Source organism: Lactuca saligna, chromosome 8 (assembly GCF_052625555.1).
Source record: "Lactuca saligna cultivar CGN05327 chromosome 8, ASM5262555v1, whole genome shotgun sequence".
Classification (NCBI taxonomy): Eukaryota; Viridiplantae; Streptophyta; class Magnoliopsida; order Asterales; family Asteraceae; genus Lactuca; species Lactuca saligna.
In genome coordinates this window covers 169,886,933-169,914,430 of record NC_136424.1, presented here as the reverse complement: position 1 = coordinate 169,914,430, position 27,498 = coordinate 169,886,933, and the positions used below count along the sequence as shown (strand labels likewise).

General features: G+C 34.3%; 2 protein-coding genes across 2 annotated transcripts; both read left to right on the top strand.

Moving 5' to 3' along the window:
* The first annotated feature begins 570 nt into the window (after nt 1-570).
* EMB1030 (Alanyl-tRNA synthetase, class IIc) lies at nt 571-6,316 on the top strand. The gene is made up of 13 exons (XM_078972058.1): nt 571-775; nt 1,341-1,445; nt 1,533-1,744; nt 2,009-2,187; nt 2,303-2,381; nt 2,521-2,655; nt 2,815-2,964; nt 3,286-3,396; nt 3,481-4,398; nt 4,588-4,860; nt 5,342-5,551; nt 5,647-5,804; nt 5,887-6,316. Exons 1-13 carry the CDS (start codon nt 679-681, stop codon nt 6,221-6,223), a joined length of 2,964 nt encoding a protein of 987 aa, XP_078828184.1. The 5' UTR covers nt 571-678; the 3' UTR covers nt 6,224-6,316.
* A 14,430-nt stretch (nt 6,317-20,746) lies between these two features.
* Nucleotides 20,747-22,901, top strand: LOC145012505 (expansin-like A1). Its single transcript, XM_078971304.1, has 5 exons — nt 20,747-20,908; nt 21,258-21,367; nt 21,465-21,643; nt 22,239-22,371; nt 22,460-22,901. Exons 1-5 carry the CDS (start codon nt 20,791-20,793, stop codon nt 22,703-22,705), a joined length of 786 nt encoding a protein of 261 aa, XP_078827430.1. The 5' UTR covers nt 20,747-20,790; the 3' UTR covers nt 22,706-22,901.
* The last annotated feature ends 4,597 nt before the right edge of the window (nt 22,902-27,498 follow it).

Sequence of the window (27,498 nt, the reverse complement as noted above, 5' to 3'; positions counted from 1 at the left end):
TTTTCTACAAAGTAATTAAAATATTTGACTACATTTGCATTTTCTTATTATATTACCTTATATTTGTAGATCCTACATAATCGATTCTTTCCATAGCATTCTGTTCATTGTAACATTTGTGAGACTTATTTTTATTGTAACATTCTGCGAATCAAACAACACTTTAGACTATTTATTTAGATCGTGATAGTATATATTTTGTTTTCTAAAAATAGATTTTGATACATCATATATGAACCAATTAGATATGAAACCTGTATATTATACGGGTTTGATAAAATAAAAAATTAAATATGAAAGTTTAAAGAAAAATTTATTTAAATATGAAATTTAAAATTTAAAATTTAAATTTAAAAGAAAACATATTAAATAGTATACTAATATTAGTATAATTTATTAGTTATTTTTAATTAAAATAATTATTAATTGAGGTGTAAATATGATTGTTAATTAAAAAAATATATATTTTATAAAAAAACAAAAAAATCACATTCGTCTAATTTTCATTTATCAAGGGATTTTATAATTCTGATTTGATTATTTTAAGAAAAATTCATCATTTAATTATCCCACAGGCACATACCCATATTTTTAGCTACAGAGAATCGTGTGGATTGCCTTGCTGCTTTATCTATTTCTCATCCCTCCCTCACTCTCTCGCTGACGGAGAGAGCAGCCATGGAAGCCTCCAAGCTTCCATGCTCATTCGCTCCATTTCCACCCTCCACTTTAATTTCAAGAAATCGTACGAAATGCCACCATTCTCTTTCCCCTGGTAATTTCCTTCCACTTACTCAGTTACTCTTGCCAAATTATTCATCAGTTAATGTGCTCCTAAACCCTTCAAAATTCACGATTATACTTCAGAACTGAATTAATTTAAGCACTTGAATTTCCATGATGATTAAAGCTTGATTCTCGTTTGCTAATTAATTGACCTATATTCAGATTTCCAGTTCGTTTGCAGATACATAATCGATATGAATACCGTTATTTTTGGAGAAATTTTGATAACTATATACAAATTTTGTATCAAACAATACAATACATATATATTGATATAAATTCGTAACAAAATCTATGTCAATTCCAATACCGAAAAGAATTAGGTTTGACCTTCAAAAGTCAAATCATATCTCCTCCCATGGAACATGGAGATCAACATATATTTGTTATCAATCGTTAACAACAAGTAAATTAGAGCTAAGGTGTTGTTTCTTTATGCTTTAATTGATCAATTGATATAACGTAGTCATAAATTCATTTGATAATTCCTATATATGTGTTTCTATTTCACCTAAATTGATAAAAAAAGCTAACAATACAGAGTTTATTTGCAGGTTTTTGGAATTACAAAGACTTTATTGTACAAAGATTATCACTAATCTATCCTTCTCACTTCCCCTCTAGAAACCCCAAAATGCAACTCATCAGAAATTCATCAGGTTTAATCATTAATCCTTAATTCCTTATATTAATCAATATTTGACATCTAAAACAATAATTGAAGTTTATATAATCTTTCCTTATAGCTTCAGTACAACCACTCACAGAGGATCATCATATAGAAGAAAAACATGAAGAGGGTCCCACAAGTGGAAATTCAATCCGTAGGCGATTTCTTGAATTTTATGCTGCAAAAGGTCACAAGATTCTTCCAAGCTCTTCTCTTGTCCCTGATGATCCTACTGTTCTTCTCACCATTGCTGGAATGCTGCAATTCAAACCTATTTTTCTTGGAAAGGTATTTAAATCACTATTTATTAACAGAAACAGGCTGTAGAGAAACAGGTTATACTGTGTTTGACATGCATTGGACTGAGTGCCCAAGGACAAAAATTGAAACTTTCTTTTTTGTCTCACCTAAAAAGGTTGTACAAAACTCATTGTTGATCTCATGTTTGTGTAAAAGACATGAATGCCCTTCTGATGGTAATGATCGAAAATAGGCGTAGAAAGTTGGGGGCATTTTGGTCAATTTTTGATGGTTTTGAAATATGTTTTTCAGGTGCCAAGACAAGTAGCATGTGCTACTACTTCTCAAAAGTGTATACGTACGAATGATATTGAGAATGTTGGAAGGACTTCTAGACACCATACATTCTTTGAAATGCTTGGGAATTTTAGTTTTGGTGATTACTTCAAGAAAGAAGCTATAAAGTGGGCTTGGGAACTTTCAACCATAGAGTATGGATTGTTTTTTTTTCTCAAGATTTTATGAATAAAATGATGTTTAAAAGATTGTGTAATTTGTCTGAAAAATTTCCCTTAATACTTGTTTATTTTTATGATTTGGTTTCAGATATGGATTGCCTTCAGAGAACTTGTGGATTAGTGTCTATGAAGATGATGAAGAAACATATGGCATATGGCATGATGAGGTGAAATATCTTCTTCATACTAGCCAACATATTAACATCTTTTATCAATAATAACAATATGTAACTTGAAACTTGTAAAATATAATTGATTTTTGCTTAAAACTTGCAAATAAGGGTACTTTTGTATCTTTTGCTTCAGATAGGTGTTCCTGCAAATCGTATAAAGAAAATGGGTGAAGAAGATAACTTTTGGACAAGTGGCTCAACGGGTCCTTGTGGGCCATGCTCTGAGATCTACTATGATTTCCATACCGAAAGAGGGTTTTCAAATGCTGTAAGTTTCGTGCAAAAGACGTAAATGCCCTCCCTTTGGGTGAGACAAAAAGTAATAATTTTTGTCCCATTTACATCGGTCTCAAAAAGGGAAGGGCCTTTTTGCTCGTAATGTTATTGACTTTGTTGTTTTGTTTGTTGACTTAATATTCATATGTAGGATTTGAATGATGACACAAGATTTATCGAGTTTTACAATCTTGTCTTCATGCAATTCAATAAAAAAGAAGACGGTTCTTTAGAGCCTTTAAAACAAAAGAATATCGATACGGGTATGGGCTTAGAACGCATGGCTCGCATCTTACAAAAGGTACCAAAATCTTCTTTTAGATGAGAAGGGTATTTACGTCTTTTTTCACGTATGTAAGGTCTAAAGCAAGTCCATGCCCCATCTTTTTAGGCAAGACAAAAAGCTGCAACTTTTGTTTTATTCACATCAGTCTCAGTTCCAATCCCAATACATTGGGCACTACAACCTGCACACTAGGTTAAACTTCAGATGAGAAGGATATTTACGTCTTTTTCACAAATGAGAGATCTGGGACTAGTTAGGTGGGACAAAAAGTTGTAATTTTTGTCTAATAGCTTAAAACTTTCAAATTTTTAAATATTTTAGAACTTTTTTTTACAGGTTCCCAACAATTACGAAACGGATTTAATTTTCCCAATTATCGAAAAAGCAGCAGAATTGGCAAGCATATCATATGCTCTTACAGACGATTCATCAAGAACAAAACTCAAAGTATGCTATTCATTATTCAAGAATCAATATTATTATCTTTCCAATTTATTCAAAAACTTTATATTAAACATTACAACTTTTTAGGTTATCGGTGATCACATGAGAGCAATCGTGTATCTTTTATCAGACGGCGTATTCCCGTCAAACATCGGCCGAGGTTACATTGTCCGACGGCTCATTCGACGGGCCGTACGTACCGGAAGATTACTCGGTATAAAAGGAGACGAATCGGGCAACCTCGAAGGCGCGTTTTTACCGATAATCGCCGAAAAAGTAATCGATTTAAGCACAGAAATCGACCCCGATGTAAAAACAAGAAAAACGCGTATTCTCGAAGAGTTAAAACGCGAAGAATTACGGTTTATTGTTACATTAGAAAGAGGAGAAAAGCTTCTAGATGAAATGTTGGACAATGCTTTGGAATACGCGACACTTCACAAAACCACCGCTTGTTTATCGGGAAAAGATGCTTTTCTTTTGTATGATACTTACGGGTTTCCGGTGGAGATAACCATGGAGGAAGCGGATGAGCGTGGCGTTTCGGTAAATATGAGTGATTTTGATGTGGAGATGGAAAATCAAAGGAGGCAATCACAAGCTGCTCATAATACGGTGAAACTCACAGTTGAAAACGGGTCGGATTTGACCCAAAATGTTCCGGATACGGAGTTTATCGGGTATGATACGCTTTATTCTAATGCGGTGATAAAGGGTATTTTGTTTGGGGGTAAACCGGTAATTGAGGTTCCCGAAGGAAGTGAAGTTGAAGTTTTATTGGATCGGACACCGTTTTATGCGGAATCCGGTGGTCAAGTTGGGGACCGAGGGTTAATAAAAGTCAACGGGGGCAAAACGGGAATTACTGCCGTTGTTGAGATATCCGATGTTCAAAAGTCGTTAGGGAACATATTTGTTCACAAAGGTACGATAAAAGAAGGAAGTGTTGCGGTTGGTGGAGAAGTGGTAGCAGAGGTTGATGCAAAATTACGACAAAGGGCAAAGGTAGAGCAAGGTTTTGCTCTGATACCATGGTGGAAGTTATTAGAAGCATTCACAAAAATGACCACGTTGAGCATTTATTAATAACCTAACTTGAGGTTATTAACTTCGATGCTCAATGATCATATGGTCATTTTTGTGAATATCATACGGGTTATTAACTTATTATATAATTTGGAGAGAATTTTTTAGGTACATCATACGGCTACTCATTTGTTGCAAGCGGCGTTGAAGAAGGTTATAGGACAAGAGACGTCACAAGCGGGTTCGTTGGTGGCATTTGAACGGCTGAGATTTGATTTCAATTTCCATAGGCAACTTCTTGATCATGAGTTGATGAAAGTTGAAGATTTGATCAATGAGTGGATAGGAGACGCAACGCCTTTACAAACTGAAGTCATGCGGATTGCGGATGCTAAAAAAGCAGGCGCGATTGCAATGTTTGGAGAAAAATACGGCGAAGAGGTGTTTTTTATGGCCATATTTGTGCCACATGACCTGATACTGCGTTCGGTCTGCATTGGGCTGAGACTGCAACTTGGACTAATCTCAATGGGACAAAAACTACAATTTCTTTTGTCCCGCCTAAAAAGGTGGGACATGGAGTCACTCACGATCTCTCGTTTGTGAAAAAAGACATATATACCCTCCTCATCCTGAACATCAAAAATAGCCCTAGAAAGCTTGTTTAGTCTCCTCTAGTCTTATCATGTCCAATGTAAGAAACGCAGCCAGACTGCGTTTCTTACACCAGACTGACTTGACTAGACAGGACTGGACAAGCTTTCTAGGGCTATTTTCGATGATCAAGATGGGAGGGTATATGCGTCTTTTTCCACGAACAAGAGATCGAAAGCGAGTCCATGTCCTACTTTTTTTCAGCGAGACAAAAAATTGACAAGTTGTCTTGCTAAAAAAAATTTACATACGATTTATGATGTTTTAGGTACGTGTTGTAAATGTTCCGGGAGTATCAATGGAACTATGTGGAGGCACACACGTTAGCAATACTTCAGAGATTCGTGGCTTCAAAATCATTTCAGAACAAGGAATCTCATCAGGTGTAAGACGTATAGAAGCCGTTGCTGGTGATGCTTTTATCGAATACGTTAGTGATCGAGATAACTACATGAAGCAGCTTTGCTCCACACTTAAAGTAATCCATCCCCATTGCTTTTTTTTTTTTTTTTTTACATTTTCTAAATTTCAAAAGTATATAAATTTTAAATTCTTTGATCTTTTGGTGTACAGGTAAAAGCAGAAGAAGTGCCAATGAGGGTGTCTTCACTTTTGGAAGAATTAAGGACGACAAAAAACGAGGTCTCGGCTGCACGTGCAAAAACAGCGGTTTACAAAGCATCGGTTATTGCAAACAACGCTTTTCATGTTGGAACCTCAACAAAAATCAGGTTCAAATGGGTTTGACCTAAAAAGTCAAAAAGTCAACTATAAATCGATTTTGTCAAAGTTTTAAAGAATGTTATTCTTCAGGGTGCTTGTTGAATTTATGGATGATACGGATGCTGATTCACTCAAAACCGCAGCCGAACATCTTCTTGATGTTTTAGAAGATCCTGCAGCAATAATCTTGGGGTCGAGTCCCGGTGAAGATAAAGTGAGTTTAGTGGCTGCGTTTAGTCCTACGGTAGTTACTATGGGGATGCAAGCGGGGAAGTTTATCGGACCGATAGCTAAAATGTGTGGCGGTGGCGGTGGCGGCCGCCCGAATTTTGCTCAGGCGGGTGGCCGGAAGCCGGAGAGTTTGTCGAGTGCACTTGAAAAAGCACGGACTGATATTGTTAAGGTTTTATCTGAAAAGGCAAGCTAAACCTTACAACACATCTCACGATTCTTGAATTTGTGTATAGTTATTCAACGTTGCTTTTATAGGAGTGCAAAAAAACCAAACCGTTTTGGAAAACTGATCGTTTGGTTTTTGGTTCTTAGAAAAAGTGATTTTTTCGGTTAGGTTAGGTTTTTATATATATAGAATTTGAAAAAAAAAAAAAAAAAAAAACTGAACCGAAATACAAAATACAAGAGAATGACTTGTTTTACATACAAGTTTAATTGAGTGAGTATGTTAAAACCTAGAATATTAACATGGATTTGTTGCTTCCGATGAAAAGGTAAATAATTGTCGACATGATAAGGCCAAGGGGTATGGCGTGGTTTTTGATGCGTAATAGGTGATATGGAGTTACGCGTGAACACCACCCGCCCACCCCCACCCTCACCGGTGAATGTGACGTGGATTGATGGGTATCACGTATGGTTACGCAGATTCTAATTCGCCCAAAACTTTTTGACTGTTCATTCGACCGTTTGGTTAATTAAAAAAAATATTTTCAATTTAATTCTTCTACTATATATACACAAATACATTAACACGCAAAACTCATATCTCTCTATAAATAATATCTCTCTACTTTCTCACTTTCTCTCAAAAATATGGAGCAACATGAAAACACTTCTACCACTCCAAACACCCTAACAACCTCAAACACTCCAAATGATCAATATCAAGGTTACATTCAAATGTTAATATCCTCAATCCAACATTAACCTCTATTTACCAACATTCCATTTCAACCAAACTACTTCCAACAACAAATACCACAATCCCAATTCCAAGGTTTTCAACAATTTTAACCCCAACAATTCCAAACACAATCATCTCAACAATTCCAAACACAATCATCTCAACAATTTCAAACACAATCATCTTAAATCCCAATTTCTCAATCCCCACCTATAAACTTGGACAATGACGACGACGATCAGGTCGAAGAAACACAACCATCTAGGTGAAGAAAATCAAAAGGAAAAAGCTACAAATAAAAGAGGAACAACTTTGACCGAAGAGGAGAAAACTTTAGCTAAAACTTGGATTTATATATCGTGCGACTCGAGGACGGGCAACGCTCAAAAGGAAAACAGTTTTTGGCTTCGTGTACTACGCTCTTGGGAAGGCAAACGGGCCGAACGTACGACGCGATCAATGAAAAATGACGTGAACTACGAGCGGCGTCCATCAAGTTTAACGACATATTTGAAAATCTAAAAAATATGCATAAAGGTGGTAACAATGATTTCAATATTTTATCAACCGTTTGCCAACAATTCAAAGTTACCACCGGCAGTAAAGCGTTCGGCCACCAAAAAGCATGAGAAATTTATCGTAAGGGTCCAAAATGGGTCCTTAACCCGGAGACTTCGCATTCGAAATCGATCACCGGCTCCGACAAAAGGCCAAGAACTTCCTAGTCAGATGTGGGTTTTGGTGTCGACCTGAATGACGACTTTGATGGGACCGAAGGGGAGGGTCCACTGGAAGTCCAACTTCGTCGACCACCGGGAAGGGATAAAGGGAAAAAAGCAGCGTCTTCAAGCAGAAAAGCGATTAATGAAGACGTGCTTGCGGACAGAATTGACAAAACTCTAAGTTTTTTACACTATATATATATATATATATATATATATATATATATATATATATATATATATATATATATATATATATATATATATATATATATATATATATATGAGTCAATAGAGGAAGCTTGATGTCGGAAACAAGGACTCACCGATCTTCAAATTTTAAACACGAAGTCGTAACCGGATATTAACCCGGAAAATTTAGTCGCATTTCTGAAAATCCAACAAGTTCGGGAAAAATATGGAACTTAGGTTTTAACGTTTTTAATATTTATGTTTAATTTCTATTATTTTTAGTTATTTAGGTTTTAGTATTATTATTTTTTTATTCGGAATCTAAATTTGAAATTTTATGTTTTATGTTTTTTTATGTAATGTGAAATATTATTAATTTAGGTTTTTTTTTAAGTTTTAATATCTCTCTCTCTCTCTCTCTCTCTCTCTCTATATATATATATATATATATATATATATATATATATATATATATATATATATATATAACATTGTATAGTGATAATCATTTCTAATGCTAGTGAACATGAGGTGAACATGTAGTGAGAGGTGATGTGACGCATATGTGACATCATTTTTCTAGTAAATATATTGTGACCATACGCCATGGTCTAAGAGTGTTTATTGATACGTGAAATTCTAAATATGGGAGCATGAGTCTAAATCATGGTAGGCGTAAAATATGGATAATTGAACTTTCATGAGTCCAAATCATGGTACACGTAAAATATGGATAATTGAACTTTCATGTGAATCCGGTTAACGTGGACCACTCAGATGATAGTTTGTTATGTTTTCTAAATAATAAACTTGTAACACTACTAAATTATGGTTTTAAAAATTTCGTTTTTAAATATAAAATAAACAACATTTGTCAATACATCCAATCATAAATATGAGTCATTGTATCCATAACAATAAAATCAGAGTAAAAATCATCTCAGGTGAAACATAATGGTGTGTGCAATGCATTTATCCCGAGTTCTTCTATTTGCTACCAGAAGTACCTGAAATCAAAAATGAAAATTATAAGTACGAAACTTAGTGAATTTCTCTCAAGATATCTCATACCACACATATCATGCAAATAGAAGATACGGGCTCCCACCCACACTCGAATAACAGGCCCCGCCCACATATGGTGAGATACAGGTTGTTTATACAACTTTTATTTTTAAGCATGTGTTGTATTATGTTTTTTTAGTAAATTACTTGTTTTTCTGTTAAACTTGATTAATGAAACCGGAAAAAAATGGTTTGGTTTTATCAAAGTCAAAAACCAAAGTTTCTGGTTTGGATTCGGTTTTAATAAAAATCCAAACCGGATAATATTCACTCTTATTTTTTTAAAAGAAGATAAAACGGTTATTTTAGATATTTAACAAGTCTTTTTTTTTTTTTAACTAGAAAAAAATTATTAAAAACATAGCCAAACAACAAGATGCTAGGCTGCAACAAAGACAAAGAAAGTTACATGATGATATTAAAAGGAGAACACCAACTAAACCGGTTATAATTTTAAAATTTGACACAGTATTTTATCCACTATGAAACCAAAGTAATTACATTATCAGCAATTTTAATAGGGCTAGATGTAACCATATTGAACACCTTCTTGTGTTTCACCTTTCAAATACACCAAAGAATCCAAAGTAATTACATTATCATCAATTCCGGCACGCTTGAGAATCTTTGTTGATCTATTCCACACCAATTGCACAACCATTTCAAATGGAGGACTTTATATGCACCTATTTGATAAAGAACATTTTTTGAAGAAAAAACAATACACATATATTTACCAAAAAAAGGGAAAAAAATGTAAAGAGCAGAAAATAGTTCGTTTAAATCTGAAATCCGAAAGAATATCATTTTTGAATGGTTTTTATGGCTTTCAATACCAAATTGTTATGGTTTAATTCGTGTTTTAGGTTAAGAAAACAAATTTGAATGGTTTAGTGAAGAATGTAATTTAAATATCAAAAATTGAATAACGATGGTTTATTAAATGTCTTAATGGTGTTGCAGATATGATTCGATACGAATCGGATGCTTATTTATTATGTTTTAATTATAAGATCAGAATCATTATTGGAGACTATTAATACACTAAAAATATTTGTTATATTAAACCATGTCGGAGACAAGTGGGGTTTTCATATTTTTATTGGTCATTTAATTTAAGTTTTGTAAAAAGTTTATTATTTTTATACTGATATGCAAAATATATTTAAAAATCAAAATTACCTAAAATGATAAAATAAATATATTATAAAATTTACTATGTATATCGAATTATGGATCAATAATGAAATTATCGTACATGTTATTTATAACAAGTCAACCTATAATCAACTTCTTGTAATCATCTTTTTCGGAAAACAATGCAATTTCAACCAATAAAAATATTTCAAACATTAATTAGTGTTGTTTAAATCGTAAAATATGGTGTTTTTTTAGTCAGCCTCTTTTACTATATAATGCCTCTTAGTACAATTAATTGATGCAACACCTGCTTATCTGGGAACTATTATATTTAGAAGAAATAATTTGACTTGTTTATTTATAAAATTATAATATGTCCATATCTGTAAAATATTTTATTTATCAAAGAGTTAAATTTCAAAAAGATAACTAAAAATAAGATGAACATATTAAAAGTCATATTAAGGGATTATTAAGCGTCGCCAATGTAATGGCCATCTCATATTTCTTAAATCCAACATGTGGTTTTCCGGTCACATATGTTGTCATGGTTTTTCCATAAAAGGTGTGACAAGTGTTCATGAATCATCTCATCATTATACATCTTACCAATTGAAAAGTGAACAAAGCAACATTGTCTTTCTTTTAACCATATGTTAATCGAAACAGTTTGATCTAAATATTTTGATTTATGCAAAATGCATTTTAATTCATATAAAACACCAATTTATAACTCAAGTGTGGTCCTACTTTGATGGAGTTCCGAATTACGTGTGCATGAAATAATATACGGAAGAAATTGGCGAAAACTTCATAAGAGAAAATACCGGTTACAGACATTTTTTGGGGTTGAATTCCAAAATATAGACACAACAAATTGAATTTTCAGGTATAGACACGGATTCCACGGAGGTAGCTCCACGGAATGGCAAAACTGTAAATAAATGAGTGAATTAAAAAAAAAAACTCAAGATCCATTCCGCAGAGCTACCTCCAAGGAATGAATTCATTCCGCGGAGGTAGTTCCGATGAATGGATCTTCAAAATAATATATTTTTTTTCAAATCGATTCTTTAGAGTTTATATTAATTTCCCAACTAATTATTTTCAAAAAAAGATTCTGATAGTATAAATTTTCTTGACAATCTTTGGAATGAATGTGAGGTGGAAAAAATGGTATTTTAATTGGAGATCTTTACATAAAATAATCATTGGAGGTGATTTTTTTTTCCTGGAGATCAATTCCTCGGAGATAGCTCTGCGGAACGGATCTTGAGGTTTTTTTTTTTCGAATTTATTTACGATTTTGCCATTTCGTGGAGCTATAGTGGATTCTACTGAACTACCTTCGCGGAATCCATGTCTATACCCGGAAATTCAATTTTTTATGTATATATTTTGGAATTCAACCCCAAATAATGTCTATATCCCGTATTTTCCCAAGAAACAATTGAAGAAAAGCATCGCATCCGACTCTACACATCAGTTTTATAATCAGTCTGACACCATTAACAAGGGTACCTAATGTACTTTGACAATTCCATGCACATACACCTCAGTCTGCAGTTCCCTAACCTTTTCTCGCACGATGTTAAGAAATATGCTCTTTGTCAACCGGTTAACCATAACTCATATCATATCGTTAACCTTTTCAATTGCATAACTTGGTAAATAAAATCATATTAGATAGACAATTTGAAATTTCTTATACACTTCAAAAATGACGAAGTTATTGCTAGTTTATGTAATTATTGCAATCTTCGTTAGATGCATTTTATATTCTAGAAAATATACAATGCAACAAGATATCAAGTTTATGGTAAACATAACATTATATAACGCAACATATCCATTTCATTAGCTCATTTAATGACTAAGCGTCAGATCAGCAATACAACCGATAAAATTTATGTTACACAAAAAAATAGTCAAATCATCACTTAATTTTAATTTGGAACTTATTCGTAAATTAGGGTAAAATAATGAGATTTTAGTAGAACCAGATTAACAATGAAACCGGTAAACCGAGAAAAAAATATCAAATTTTACTGGTGATTAATGTATTTTCGTAAATAAATTTTAGTTTGTGACTTATTCGTAAATTATGGTAAATGTTATGAGTTTTCTAGAGATTTTCCTTATACATTCATATTGAAATATGATTTGTGCTAAAAATGAACTAATTAAATAAAGTGGTTTTCTAGAACATTTTTGGATAGATGAAGATAAATTAGTTAAATTTATATCTAAAAAAACTATTGAAATACGTTAATCATTGGAGATGTCATTTACTAAGAGGTTAAAATTTAAAAAAAAAAAAAAATGATAAGATAACAATATTTTTGAGTCATAGTATAGATCAACTATTGGGAAAATAACAACTATTCTAAAAAATAACTCAAAATAACCCTAACAACACCTAAAAAAACTTAAACAACATGTGTTTACAAAAACCAATCGAACGGTGATCACATAATTAGACCGCTCCCCTGTTTCATCAGACCGTTACAATGGATCGTTGGGTGAGGTCATTCAACCCAAGCATTCCTCTAATACAGTGCAAGCCAGAATCAGGTAAGCTTTTCATCGTCAGAAGACTCAGAACGGTTCACTGGTAGCACCTCACAAATCCGCTCCCAAACATTGTTAGTCCGCCCATATCTTGTTCAGTTTCGTTCATTTAGTCATTCATATGGCCATTCTCGAGACTCCCGGTAGAAGAGTCACTTTAACCATATTATTTGTAAAATATATATGGCAAATTGCCTAAAATCGTTCGTTTTAAATGATGGTGTACTTAAATACATGATAGCCAAAATCACTAACACAAATATATAACTGATAATAATATTTTGTGAAACGATAACAAAAAGAACTTGTATGTTCGGCAACGTAGCAACATTTGCCCATCACTACTGATGCTAACAAGTTTTCCCATATTAAAAAACCATTCGTATTCAACAAAATGAATAATATCAACATAAATGTAGTATTATACTTAGTGCCACCGAGAGTGTTTTGTCATACTAGTCACTTGCCGTACCTTCTTTTGTCTTGACTTGACCTACTAAACGATTTTCTATCAACACAATATATATATATATATATATATATATATATATATATATATATATATATATATATATATATATATATATATATATATATATAATGTCTGACTATAAATCTTTTTTAGAGAGTTAACACATATGTCATACACATACATATCGTATTAAAAATGGTAAACCATATCATTTGGATGATCCACACCAAACCCGTCATAGGCCCATTACATGGGTATATATATCACAATACACTAATAATATTTTCGGTGTGTTAGGTATTAAACCTTTGACCTAATTTATGAAATTTTATACCTTAACTACTAGCTAGGCTCTCATCGCATGACACACTGATCATATGATATAGACACTGAGTCAGACTCGATCATTGCAGTCGTTTTAATTGAGTCATGGCTTGATGAAGATGTGGTCAAGTGTTCGATCTTTAGTTGATGGCAATCCAAAGATACAGTTGTAGGTGAGTTGTTTGCAATTGATGGGCCATTTTTAGTGGACCAAAAATGGTAGGGGAGGGGTTGGCATATGGAGTGGAGTGGGGTGGGGTTGGGGATAGGGTAAGGAACATATTAGCAAACGAATAGCTGTTTATTTTTGGTGTTATTCTAGTTTTGACTTCCTTTTACTCCATCTCTTCCCTTTGACCAAACTTCAAACTTTGACATTGCTTTCTGTTTATGCCTAGCCCTACCCTCACCCTAAAGCTTTGACAAATCCCAAACTTTACTTACCCATCTAAACCAAGGATAATATGGCATTTTGTTAAAAAAATACTTCATTTCATAGTGTAATTGTGCTATTGTCCCTTTCATTTCATCTCAAACTCATGGGCAAACACAACTATTTTTGAAAAATAAGATGGTTTTATTTAGCAATTGAATCTAAAACAATGGTACTTTGGTCATTTTGTTATAATTATATATCATTTGATCATATTTTTTTTATGGACTATGTTATTATTTTAATAATTAAAATCTTTTTACATAAGATATGTAAGATCAAATTCTTAGAATATGATATTTTTTTGGGATGAAAATATATTTTGTTGTGAATATAATATTTGGGTGTAAAACCAATTAATGTGAGGAAGAAAACCAATCAAAACATATGGGGTTTTATTATAGAAAAAGGAAAAAGAGTCGGTGAAAGAGCTCCATCCACCAAATTGTTTTTCCATTGCCTCCACTCCGCATTATACTCTCTTTTTTGTTCCGCGTTATTATTCAAATGTATAAATGTTAATTTTTATGTTATAAAAGAATTCATTCTAAAACTTTATAGATGATCATAACCCATATAATATAAATTTAAACAAATTTCGTAAATCTACTTAACCCATGTAATATAATTTACACGAATTTCGTAAATCTACTTGTATTGTATTAAAATTAAAATATTATACTAACAAAAACCGAATACAAGATCTTTCCTTACGAAATAGCATCAAAGCTACCAAAAAAAAAAAAAAAAAAAAAAAAACTATGTTTATATAAATTTATTATTACCAACAAAGTTATAATTAGATCATGATATTGATACGAGATTTATAAAAGCGTACGAAACTTGTATATTTAACAATGCTAAATGGTATAAGTTGTGCTTAGTAAGATAAGAAAAAGATTCGGAGCTCATGAGAAAATCATGTATTGAAAAAATATTTATTTTAAAACAATAATACACATTCGAATCTATTTTTAAACGTTACTTGTCTTGTATAAGCTTGAACTCTTTTAAAAAGGACATCTTATTATACTGTTAGGTCTGTTGGTGTATCAAATCATCAAATGTAATGTATCATGCCTCACCAAATTTTACATATGGGAACATAATGAAAAATTCAATTTCTTAAGGGTGATTATGGTAAACCTAACGAAACTCGTTGGTTTTTGGTAACCCTTAAGAGCGTAACTCACAAAAACTCTCTGATATCCAATTAGGCAGAGAGGAATGCAATATATAGAGTAGAAAAGTTACAAATACACCCTTAGACAATAACAAAATAAACACAGCTAGCTAATCATGTCTAATATCCCCCTTCAAGCGGAACGATGGTGGACCAATGGTGAGCAAGTCACGGAAGAACTCAAACTGATGGCGGGGAAGACTTTTAGTAAAGATGTCAGCCACCTGGAGCTTGCTGGATATAAATTTGGTATGAAGTTTCCCAGAAGAAACGAGCTCCCGAATGAAATGGTAATCGAGTTCAATATGCTTCGCACACTTGTGGGAAACCGGATTCTGAGTAAGAAATAACGCACTTTTGTTGTCACATAGGAGCGTGGGACGAACAAGTGGGAGAGCATGGAGTTCTTGAAGCGAATGACTAATCCAAATGAGTTCAGCAGCGGTATTTGCCATGGCCCGATATTCGGATTCGCAGCTGGAGCGAGAGACGGTAGGTTGCTTCTTGGCACTCCAGGAAACAAGGTTGCCACCGAGGAAGATAGAGTAGCCATAGGTGGAGCGTCGGGTGTCAAGACATCGAGCCCAATCAGCATCAGAGTACCCGAGAAGAGGTGATGGAGAATTTCGGTGAGAGAAAGTGAGGCCGAAGGACATGGTTCCCTTGACATACCGAAGAATACGTTTGACACTCTGAAAATGGGAGAGAGTCGGAGCCTAAAGGAACTGGCTGACTTGATTTACCGCATACGATATCAGGTCTAGTAATCGTCAAGTATTGGAGTGCTCCCATAAGTGAACGGTAAGTGGTGGGGTCATCAAATGGGTCGCCACTTGTGACAAAAGCAGCATTAGCGGCAAGGGGAGTGGTGACAGGTTTGGCATCAATCATATTTGCCCGCTTGAGGATATCATGGGCATATTTTGACTGACTGAGGAACAAACCGTCGGTAGTATATGTCACCTCGAGACCAAGAAAGTAGTTAAGACGACCAAGGTCTTTAATGGCAAATTCAACATGCAACTTGTGGATAAAGGATTGAATAATCGAGGCCTGATTTCCAGTAAGGATTAGGTCATCAACATAAACCAACAAATACATAATACATGCACCCCGTTTAAAAACAAAGAGAGAAGGGTCGGCCGGGCTACACACAAAACCATTTGTGATTAGAAACGAGCTAAGCCGATGGAACCAAGCCCGTGGCGCTTGTTTGAGGCCATAGAGAGCTTTGTTTAAACGACACACATGATTAGGAAATTGGGGGTCTTGGAAACCCGGTGGCTGCTCCATGTACACGCGCTCACTCAAGTGGCCATTGAGAAAAACATTGTTAACATCAAGTTGATGAAGATTCCACTTGTTGGTAACGGCAAGAGACAAAACAATGCGGACTGTAGCGGCTTTAACTACCGGGCTAAAGGTATGAGAGTAATCCAAGCCAGGAACTTGGTTGAATCCTTGGGCAACTAAACGGGCCTTGTAACGATCAATGGAACCATCAGCAAGGTTTTGTCCGGAATATCCATTTACAGCCAACAACATTGTGGTTGTGCGGGCGAGGGACCAAGGTGAAGGTATTGTTGCAACGTAAAGCATCCAACTCCTGTTGCATGGCGTTCACCCAATGCGGGTAACGAGCATCGGTTTTAAAACTGGTGGGATCAATGGAAGCGTGAAGAGCTGCCAAAAGCCCATGAGAAGCGAGATCCGCCCGATATTTAGGTTTGAAAATGCCAGCTTTAGCCCGGGTGATCATCGGATGACTCGGAGGAGGAGGACATTGTGGTGATGGAGATGATGAGACCGAAGATGTCGGCTCAGTTGGAAGATCTTCAGAGACAACATCATAGTCAGAATCAACACCACCATGGTTGTGATCATTAGAGCCATGGTCATTATTATCAACAGTAGGAGCAGAAGCGGCTGGTGGAGAGGAATCCTCAGATAGACACCATTAGGGTAACATGGGAGTTGATGTTGGAGCGGTAACAGTAGCAGGTGCAGACAGTGGTAGTGTCGTAGCATCGTATGCGTCATCTCGAAACTGTGATAAAACAAGCATGTGGGCCGATAATGAATTTGCATCATTATGGAAGGGAAAGCATTGTTCATCAAAGCGAGCATGACGAGAGACAAAGATACGAGATGTGGAGGGCTCCAAACATTGAAAACCCTTATATTGAGAGCAGTACCCGAGAAAAATACATGGAAGGCTCCGTGGAGATAGTTTGTGATCCACATAGTCACGTAAATAAGGATAGACCCGACACCCGAACGGGCGAAAATGATCATAGGAAGGTGGAGTCTTAAAAAGCATCTCAAATGGGGAGCGACTCTTTAATACTGAAGAGGGGAGCCGGTTGATAATATAGACGGCGGTGCTGAACGCGTGAACCCAGTAAGATGGGGAAACATGACTACTAAAGAGCATAGCAAGACCTGTCTCAACGATGTGGCGATGCTTCCGCTCGACCCGCCCGTTTTGTTGTGGAGTGTACGGACATGAAATACGGTGAAATGTGCCATTTTTCTCAAGTAGAGAACGAACTAAGTGATTGAGAAATTTCGTGCCACCGTCGCTTTGAAAGATTTTGACTTTAGTGTTAAATTGGGTCTGCACAAATTTAAGAAATACATCCAATACATCATGAAAACCCGACTTTGTTTTTAGTGGATAAAACCACGTAAATCGAGAATAGTCATCTACAAATACAACATAATAACGAGAAGAATCAACCGAACATACGGGAGAAGGTCCCCACAAATCACAGTGAATAAGATCTAATACTTTCATAGCACGTTTTTCATTGTTTACAAAAGGTAACCGATGAGCTTTAGCCATCTGACAAGAAGAGCATAAAAACGGTTTGGGTAAAATAGAGGTAACCGATAATTGGCCCTTTTTATTTAACAGAGAAATAGAGTCATAGGACACATGTCCTAAACGGGCATGCCAAAGTTCAAAAAAAGCCTTCAACTTGGGACTAGTGGAAGCAAAAAGGACATGCGGATTGGAGGAGAGCACATAAAGACCACCGTTACACCGGCCCTGTGCTAGAACTTGCTTCGTCTTTCGGTCTTGAATGTAAACATTAGGATGAGAAAATAAAACATCTAGAGAGTTATCGTATGTCAATTTGCTAACAGATAGAAGGTTTTTAGTGAGATTGGGAACGACTAACACATCCCGAAGATGGATATTCTTGTGTAAAAACGTGTGCCCAATGTGGGATATAGGAAGAGTCATACCATTACCAAAGGAAACCTTGTTCGGACCAGAAAATGGAGTCAAATTGTTGACAGAAGCTGCTGAGGATGACATGTGATCAGATGCACCCGAATCGACATACCAGTCAGGGCCAGATGAAGTTACATGACATTGTGCTTGAAAGGCTCTTGCAAGGTCGGCATTGGAAGTGGCAACAGGGAAGCTAGCAAACCGAGCAAGCTGAGGACAAGTATTTGCGAAGTGTCCATTAGTTCGACAAAGTTGGCAGTGGGGAGGACGACGCCCCCGCCCTCGACCACCACGAGAAAAACGACCACCGCGACCCCGAGTAGGAGGAGAGTCACGAGAATTCACATTAAAAGTAACCGGTGGTGTAGATGAACCGTGAATAGAATGCATGAACAACTCATGCCCTTCGGCTTGAGCAAGAAGGTCACGAAAGGTGATAGAAGTGCGCGAGGCTCGAATCGCGGTGGAAAAAGTCTCAAAAGGTGCTCCGAGACCGCATAGAAACCAATGAACCTTGTCAGAATCGGCCACAGGTTTACCAATCGCTGCTAACTGATCACATAGGGCATGAAATTTTCGACCAAAGTCAGCAACAGAGGAAGAACCCTTGGTGATCTGACGTAGTTGATCCCGCAGATTCTGAATGCGCTCGACGGAAGAGTTGTTGTAAGCATCTTCTAAAGCCAGACAGATGTCACGTGCAGAGGAGAGACCAACTATTTCAGAGAAAGCTTCTTCAGATAAGGAGGTCTGAAGGAGAATAACAACCCTTTGATCAGCAGATTGCCAGGCAGCAAATTCCGAGTTTGGAGTTGATTTTCCATCAGTGATTAATGTGGGCGGCGGTGCAGAGGAGGTGCCATCAACGAAGGGCATCAAGTTCTGATAAGAGAGAAGGGGAAGAATTTGGTTCTTCCATAGCAGGTAGTTTGCAGGTGTGAGACGATTGGAGATGAGATGAAGAACTGTATTCATGGAGAGGAGGGAATCAGAAAATGAACTAGCCATGTAGAAGATGAAGATGAGAAGGAAGGAACGAAAGAGGAGAAGAGGAACGGTTAGGGCTCTAATACCATAAGAGCGTAACTCACAAAAACTCTCTGATATCCAATTAGGCAGAGAGGAATGCAATATATAGAGTAGAAAAGTTACAAATACACCCTTAGACAATAACAAAATAAACACAGCTAGCTAATCATGTCTAATAACCCTAAATCATTATTAAATATGGATTGACATTACTTGCTTCCAAAGCATCTAATGACGGCTCAACCCTAATGAAACCTTAATCGTGTTTAATATATAAACAACTCTTCCTCTCCAGAAGAGGGTTATGATCTTAAGCTCTCGTTTTCATCATACTTTCACAAAATCCTCTAGCATATTGACTAACATTTTCTGTGTTTAGAAACGTAAGTGTCCACTTGGATTATCTTAGGCTGAATTTCTTGTAACCCAGGCATATGGTAGAAATATCAGTTCGAAAAGTAATATCACGATCCAAGTTGGTATCGAGATCTCCACCACAAACCCTAAATTTCTCTATATGTATTGGATTGGAAATGTTTAGATGATTTGAAGCCTTTCAACTTAGAATTATAATATTATATCTATTTGTTGTAAAACAACGCCGAGCCTAAAATTGAAAAATGTGGAATTCGAACTTATATATCGGCTTCATATTTTAAATGCTAGAATCCTGTGTAATTATCATTAGACCAATTTGTAGAGTCCTAATAATTGAATAACAAAAAGAAAATATAAATCTATGGAGAGGAACAATTTATCCTCCTTCTCTAGACCACTTCCCTTTTCCCCTCCCCACCCCTACCCTCCACCCATATGTCTAATCCATGATTGTTTATATAGCATGACCCCCTCTATGCATCGACATTAAAATATCTGGTTTGACACATAATTAAAAAAAAATGATTAATAGTTAATTATATATTCCTAGAAAAAAGAATTCTAATATCTACCATTCCTCTCACCAAATTTAGCTAATATCTTAATGATTTTTAGACAAATATATTATATATTTCTTTTACAGGTGACAGTTTCAAGTTGTTTTATTTAAAATCTGTCCGATTTTTATTATATATTATGTTTAAGGATTAAAAATTATCTAAGGTACAATAAATGCTTACAAACTATTATTTTATATAACTACATTTAATATACTGATTATTTAAAAAGATTAAACGAACATTGTAAACCATTCAAAAAGTTAATAATTTTAATCCGAATCCATGTTTAATTTTAAAACAATAAACAAAGTATTAATTTAATGATCCATGCATGTAATATATAATCGCATTAGAATGCATTTACTGTAAAGAAAATTTTGATGATAACCATAACCGTGTTGAAGTGTAATCCATTTTCTCTTTCACGCGTACACCAAAAAACTAAAATAAAAATCCAAAAAAAAACTATAAATAGACTTGTAATCCATTTCTTCTTTACCTTCTTCTTCTTCTTCTTCTTCTTCCAAACACACACTAAACTAAATGGGATTCTTCTACCTCTTCTTTCTTCTCGTTTCCATTTCCTCCACCACAAATGCTTGTGATCGATGCCTTCATCAAAGCAAAGCTGCCTTCTTCTCCAAAGCTTCTTCTCTTTCTTGTAAGAAACTTTTAATTATCATCTTCTTTACTTTGTAATGGATGATCAATTTGATCACGACCCATATGGATTTTCAATTGATATAATCGATTATTAGATTGACCAAGAAAAGATTTCTTGAAATAAACTTGTGGGTATTCAAGAACCGACGTTTTTTAAATAAATTTTGCTGTAAAAATTAGTCTTTTTTCTTTCTTTCTTTCTAATTAATGAGTGAATCACTTTCTTGATATTCATCGATTATGACCCAACTGGTTTTTCAATTGAAAAAATTAATTTTGAGATCGACCCAGATAATATTTCTTGACATAATTTAATGGGTATTAATTAATTTCTGAAATTAATGCAGCTGGAGCATGTGGGTATGGTTCCTCTGCTGCTAGCTTCTATGGTAGCCACCTTGCTGCTGCTGTTCCCAGCCTTTACAAATCCGGGTCGGGTTGTGGGGCTTGTTTCCAGGTTCGGAATTCTTATATTTACATTCTTGGCCTTGGTGTTTAGCATATTGTTGTGTGAATTTTGTGTGTTGAATGGGGGTATGGATGTAATTTTGCAGGTGAGATGTCTGGATTCTAAGCTGTGTAGCAAAACTGGGACTCAAGTGATAGTAACTGATGAGAATAAAAACAATGAGACAGATTTTGTGTTGAGTGGTAGAGCTTTCATGGCCATGGCTAATAAGAACATGGGCAAAAACTTGTTGAAACTTGGTGTTGCCAACGTGGAGTATAGAAGGTGAGTTTGAAGCAATTGGTACAATCATATATGCAAAAAGTACAAGTCTTTTTGAGTCTTGGTTGCACTTTGTACAATCATACATGCATAAAGTACAATACTTTTTAAGGTTTAGTTGCCATTGATAAGTTTGTTAGAATCATGCATGGTTAAAATACAACTTTTTGAGTCTTGGTTGCCCTTGGTATAATAATACATGCACAATGTGTCAATGCACATCTCTTTTTTAATCTATAAGGCTCATGGTACAATCATACATGCATAAAGTACAACCCTTTTTAAGCTTGCATAACCATAAAGTACAACGTTTTCTAGTTTTAGTTGCCATAAGTACAAACTCTTTTGAGTTTTAGTTCTATTTGGACAATCATACCTATATGCATAAAGCAAACATCCCCTTACTTTTATTTGCCATTGTTACAACATGTATAAATTGTGACATCTTTTAGTTTTAGTTATCATTGCTTATCCCATATAAAGTTCACTCTTGCTAAATGTAACCTTTTCAATTTGTAATTCCATAAATCATAATAATACGTTCATAATTGTTTTACTTCAAGTTTTTTTGACCTGATTTTGTATCCCTTAAAAACAGAGTACCATGTGATTTCAAAGGCAAGAACTTCACTGTAAGAGTTGAAGAATCGACTCAAAAGCCTAATTATCTTGCACTCAAATTCCTATACCAAGGTGGTCAAACTGAAATCGTTGCCGCTGACATTGCGCAGGTTAGTGACAAGCCATGCAATACAAGTTGTACAATCATGCAATACACTTGTACTTATCTCTAATTCATGGTTTGACTTTCTTCTGTAGGTTGGTTCGTCAAGCTGGACTTATTTGACCAGAAATCATGGGGCTGTTTGGGACACCAGTAGACCTCCGGCCGGTGCCCTGCAACTCCGGCTGGTGGTGACCTCCGGCTATGACGGAAAGTGGATTTGGGCCCAGAGTGTGTTGCCGGCTGATTGGAAGATCGGAGGTGTTTATGATTCCGGCGTACAGATTGATGATGTTGCTCAAGAAGGATGTGGTGAATGTGATGAACAAATATGGAATTAACTTTTTTTTACACAAAATGTTAATTTGGGTTATATAACTTATTGTTATAGAATTCACAGTAAAATAAAATTATATTGTAGATGGAGTAAGTAAATCTTGTGGAGTAGATGATATATTAGGTCCAATCGAGTTGGAGTTAATTAACAGATGTATGAACTTATTATTACATGATATACAGATCATTTTACAGCATAAATTACTAATTTTGTTGCTTGCGTACAACTTTTAATCAATTAATGTTAGTGACAATTTTATTGCATAGAGATAGTAATAAACAATGCATCTGAATTCTGAAACGTCAAAATAAGTTGTGCTAGCAAAACTAAAGACTTGTTAAAAGATATAAAGAAACGTGTTAGGATTCATGTATGATTTTAGTACCCTAAATTTAGGTCATTATGATGTTAATTAATGATTAGTTACTTAATAAACTTTGTTTATTTGGTGACAAATAAGCTTTTACTTATCAATAGAAATGGAATAGAGGAGCTAATGCTGTTACAGCGACCAAAGAGCACATGTCCCTTTCTATATATATGTGAAATACTAGTATATAATATCGTGTGCATTCACAAGTCACAACATGAGTTTTGTAAAGCGTTTTTGGTTAATATGGGTGCAAACTTTATCGAATTTGATGATTTTGTAGCAATGTAAATATTTTGAGATTTTTCCATAATTATTGAAATGTTGCTAATCCTTTGTTTTGCATTCTGTGTGGAATACGCAAGTGCCTAGTGCTTACTTTTAGCATCAGTAAATGGCTTTTAAATGCTTATTTTACCCATTTTAAAATTTTAAAGAATTTTGAGATGAAAATGGTTAAATATTATAAGACGAGTTTGTGAGTCGATTGCTTTTAATTCTTGGTGTTTTTTTAATTCGAATGGTGCACTTTGTGGACTAAAATATTAAAGAGTTTTGTGGACTTAAAAATGAATGGGCTCTTGTGTGTAGATGGCCAACACTAAATTGGACCAGGCTGTGGATATCAAAAAACTATCGAATGACACTAAAGCATGGGAGTTTCATTTTTATTTTTATGCTTTCTTTTGTTTTTGGTGAAGTGTATTTCTATCTAGAATTTAATTCTATGACGATGGTGAAGTCTCTTCCCATCATTGTTATGAATTCTATTTTAATTTTTACAAGGTAAACTTTTATCTGGTTCTGGTTGATATGGTAATTTGATTAGTTAAATGTAAAGTGTGTCTTTTCTTATGTTACTAGGTTTAAACCTGTGGAGATCAACGGTTGATAATTTGAAATAGAATTATAATTTTGATTTTCTAATAAAAAAAGATATCAAAGTTAATGATTTAAAATCTTATCTTTCAAAACTGGTAGCATCAAAATCCAAAATAATCTATTGTTTGATAAGTAACTCAATGTTTGTTTGTTCCAAGATTACAATAGCCACTTAACAGCTTTACAATTCCTTCCATCATAAACAAAATGTGATTTTATATTACTTTATATTTAACATAAGCAAATCAATGTTTCATACAAAGAATTGTTCACCATTTGTAAAAGTCTTCCTTCTAGCAACCAAATTTCCATCACTTCCATTCTTGATTCAATAAGCATATGTGAATACAAAAGAGTGTTTAATCAAAATTTGATAAAAAGAAAACATAGAAGAACCCATTGTATATAAAACGAAAGTAGTTAGTAGGCCTATTCTGATCAATATAGAATTTAAATAATGGTCTTATTCCCAAATAATAAACTCAATACGTGAATTTTCAAGAAAAATTGTGGATATTCATCTTTAGAATGGTGAAGGAAATTCTATTGTCATCACAACTTCAACCCCTATTCTTCATAATTCACCAATTTTTAGCTCTTACCATATCCCATGCCTACAATGAGTTCATTTAAATTTTAATTGATTTAGGAAATAATCACAATGACATAAGATAAAAGCTCGTAAAATATTAGCCATAAAAAAGTAAATGCCACTAAAGAGTTAAGGTAGGCCAAAATAATTATATCTTTAGATTTAAGCAATTTCTCTTAGTCAATACTTGAAACGGAGAAAAGAACCCAATAAAAGTATCAACCCAAAAAAAAAAAAACAAAAAAAAATATATATATATATGGTGAGAAATAGTACCTCTTTGTAACTTGGTGATGGCTTCTCGGCAAAAAAAGACAAGTCAAATATAGGAGCGCAAGGGTATATTCAGAAATTTAGTTTCATTGAAATGTTTAAGGAACCCCTCCCTCACTTAATACTCATCAAGACATTCTCAATGCATTAAGTATTAACAAAAGTTTCTTTATATATCAAGTAAAAAAAAGGAAATTTTTATATACATTCATTTTTACCCATTCAGTAAATTAAGTAAAAAGGAAACTTGCATACCATCCTTGAACCGGTTAAAAGTTCGGATGAGTAGCCCGTAAAAGAGTAATCCTCGACCGATTTATGCAACAATTTCAGTTCTGATACACCTCGAGCACAAAGCTTTTTAAAATGAACCACAAACCTGAATAACAAAATCACCTAGCAAAAGCACCTAATCAGTGATATAAATATAACTAGATTCCTTACATATTAAGAATCTTTGAAACCTTTAGCTCTCAATTTCTACCCCTTAAGCTTCTTCTACATAATAAGTAGTTATATGCTGACCTGTCACATCAATCATGAGGCAATTCCAATCGAGACAACTTTTTTGATGTTAGCTTCAAGTAAGTAATGGATGACAGTGAGAATAAAGAAAATGGTGAGGCACCAAAAAGTGAATTGAATGAAAGAGTGAGCATTTGAGATGATTGAGCTGACCATATTTGAACAGGATTTGACTAGAAATGTAAATTCTTTTTGAGATAAAAAAAATGTGTTTACCAAATCAAATAGATTGGTAATTGACCAAAAAAAACATTTTCACTAAAGCTTAAATTGATCAAATTTGATAAGAAGTCAACCCTGTTTGGTAGCAATCAAGAAATTACCACCAAGATTAACACTTTGAAAACTCACCATTCTTGAAAAAAGTTGGTGGAATTAAGTCAACCCTGTTTGGTAGCATTCAAATCAATGTACTCAAATGTGTTCAATCTTATATTGTAAGGAAGTGGGCCTGGATTCCTAACGAAACCAAACTAAGAAACTTAAGTTTGTTAACCTTGATAAAATGATAATCAAAGACTTGATCGATAAGAAATTTCAGTTCTGTATATAGTACTTACTTCAAGTTTGTTAATTCTGATAAAGTGGCAATGGAAGCCCTAAAATCAAACAAAAAAAATCGATCAAAGAACAATCTTAAATACAAACTTACCAAAACTTATCAAGTCGGTAAAGGTTTCCAACATTCACCATAGAATCTTCAAAATCATGATTGAGCATAATCGATGGTTAAGGTGGTTGGAAGCATGAGAAATATGTGTTTTGCAAAGGAGACCCAGGAATAGAATCAATTGAGGTGATATATGGAGTCTACCGAAGCTTAGTAGATACAATTTAAAATTGAAATTGATTTTGCTTCCTGATTTCTTGCGATCTGATAGTTGTTTTTATTGATTTCTTAACAATGAGAACCGAAATTAATCAAATTGAATTCAAACATAAATACATCATATCCCTCCTCATTCTTACCGTCGGATTTAATGGGGCATGGCTTTAATAGGAAAACAAGGGTATAATCGGAAATTCAGTTTTGAAAATATAGGCGGGAAATTAAGAGATCTTTTTTTAGTTATATAAAATTATAATTGTTAGTTTAAATAAATATGTGAAATTATATCACCTTATAATTTGTATTAATTTTATTTTAATTTTTATTCTAATGTTCTTAATTTAATTTAATTAGAGTGAGAAATTTAAATTTTGAAATTTGAAATGAAGAATTAATAGGTTGATAAATGACATGAATTAATTAGAAAGCCTAATAGGGTGACACATGGCAAAAGAAGAATAAAATAAGCATTAATTAGGAGACCTGATGGGATGTCAAGCCCACTAAGCAAATTACACAATTTGATTGCTAAATAAACGTAATATAATGGTAAAAAGAGGTATCGATCCTCGGGGAAATGGTTGTATTCAATCACCAATGCAATTCAATAGAACTAGTGAAATTAAACTAACTAACTACAATTAAACTAAAAGGGGGTGTTTGATTACTTGAAAACTAAAATACTTGAATAACTAAAAACCTTGCAATTAAGCAAGTTGATGAGATGCTCAAAGGTTGGGAATAATTGGTTAACTAAGGCAATTCAACACAATGAACATTTGTGTGTTTATCATTAGGATCTAATACAAAGCTTACCCTTCATCCCAAATTGGTTATAGCAATCATGAAGCATGATATGCCAAGATTCCTCATAGGTAGTATGGAGGTTGGGGAAGCCCACAACACACCTTCTTAATTAAGATCAAGGGTCAATTGAAGCAATTAATCCCAAGAAATCAATTAGCTTTAAGAATGAAGGAATCCCCAATTCCTAGAGGATGTCAAATGCTTACACATCCATAAAGGAGCTATGATTCATAAGCTAGAGATGATTTCTACCATCATAAAGCCTTTGTTCTAGATAAATTCAATGATCCAATGCAAAATCAATGAAACAAATCAACCATTGCTCAATCAAATACTAAGCTCATGATCAAAGCATCAAATAAGCATAAGAATTGTAAACTAGAATCATAAACATGGAATAAATTGATAATCAACATAAATCCTTCAAAACCCACAAACATTCATTGGTTTTCAGCCAAAGTTAACCAAATAAGAGTATTAGCCACTCATGGCAACAAAGTAACAAGAACAATAATCTAA

Bases quoted from the DNA above. Each gene is read 5' to 3' on its own strand.
- LOC145012505 (XM_078971304.1), top strand. From the start codon at position 20,791: ATGGGATTCTTCTACCTCTTCTTTCTTCTCGTTTCCATTTCCTCCACC. The intron at 20,909-21,257 runs GTAAGAAACTTT...AAATTAATGCAG, and splicing joins CAAAGCTTCTTCTCTTTCTT to CTGGAGCATGTGGGTATGGT. The intron at 22,372-22,459 runs GTTAGTGACAAG...TTTCTTCTGTAG, and splicing joins TTGCCGCTGACATTGCGCAG to GTTGGTTCGTCAAGCTGGAC.
- EMB1030 (XM_078972058.1), top strand. From the start codon at position 679: ATGGAAGCCTCCAAGCTTCCATGCTCATTCGCTCCATTTCCACCCTCC. The intron at 776-1,340 runs GTAATTTCCTTC...GTTTATTTGCAG, and splicing joins CCACCATTCTCTTTCCCCTG to GTTTTTGGAATTACAAAGAC. The intron at 2,656-2,814 runs GTAAGTTTCGTG...ATTCATATGTAG, and splicing joins AAAGAGGGTTTTCAAATGCT to GATTTGAATGATGACACAAG.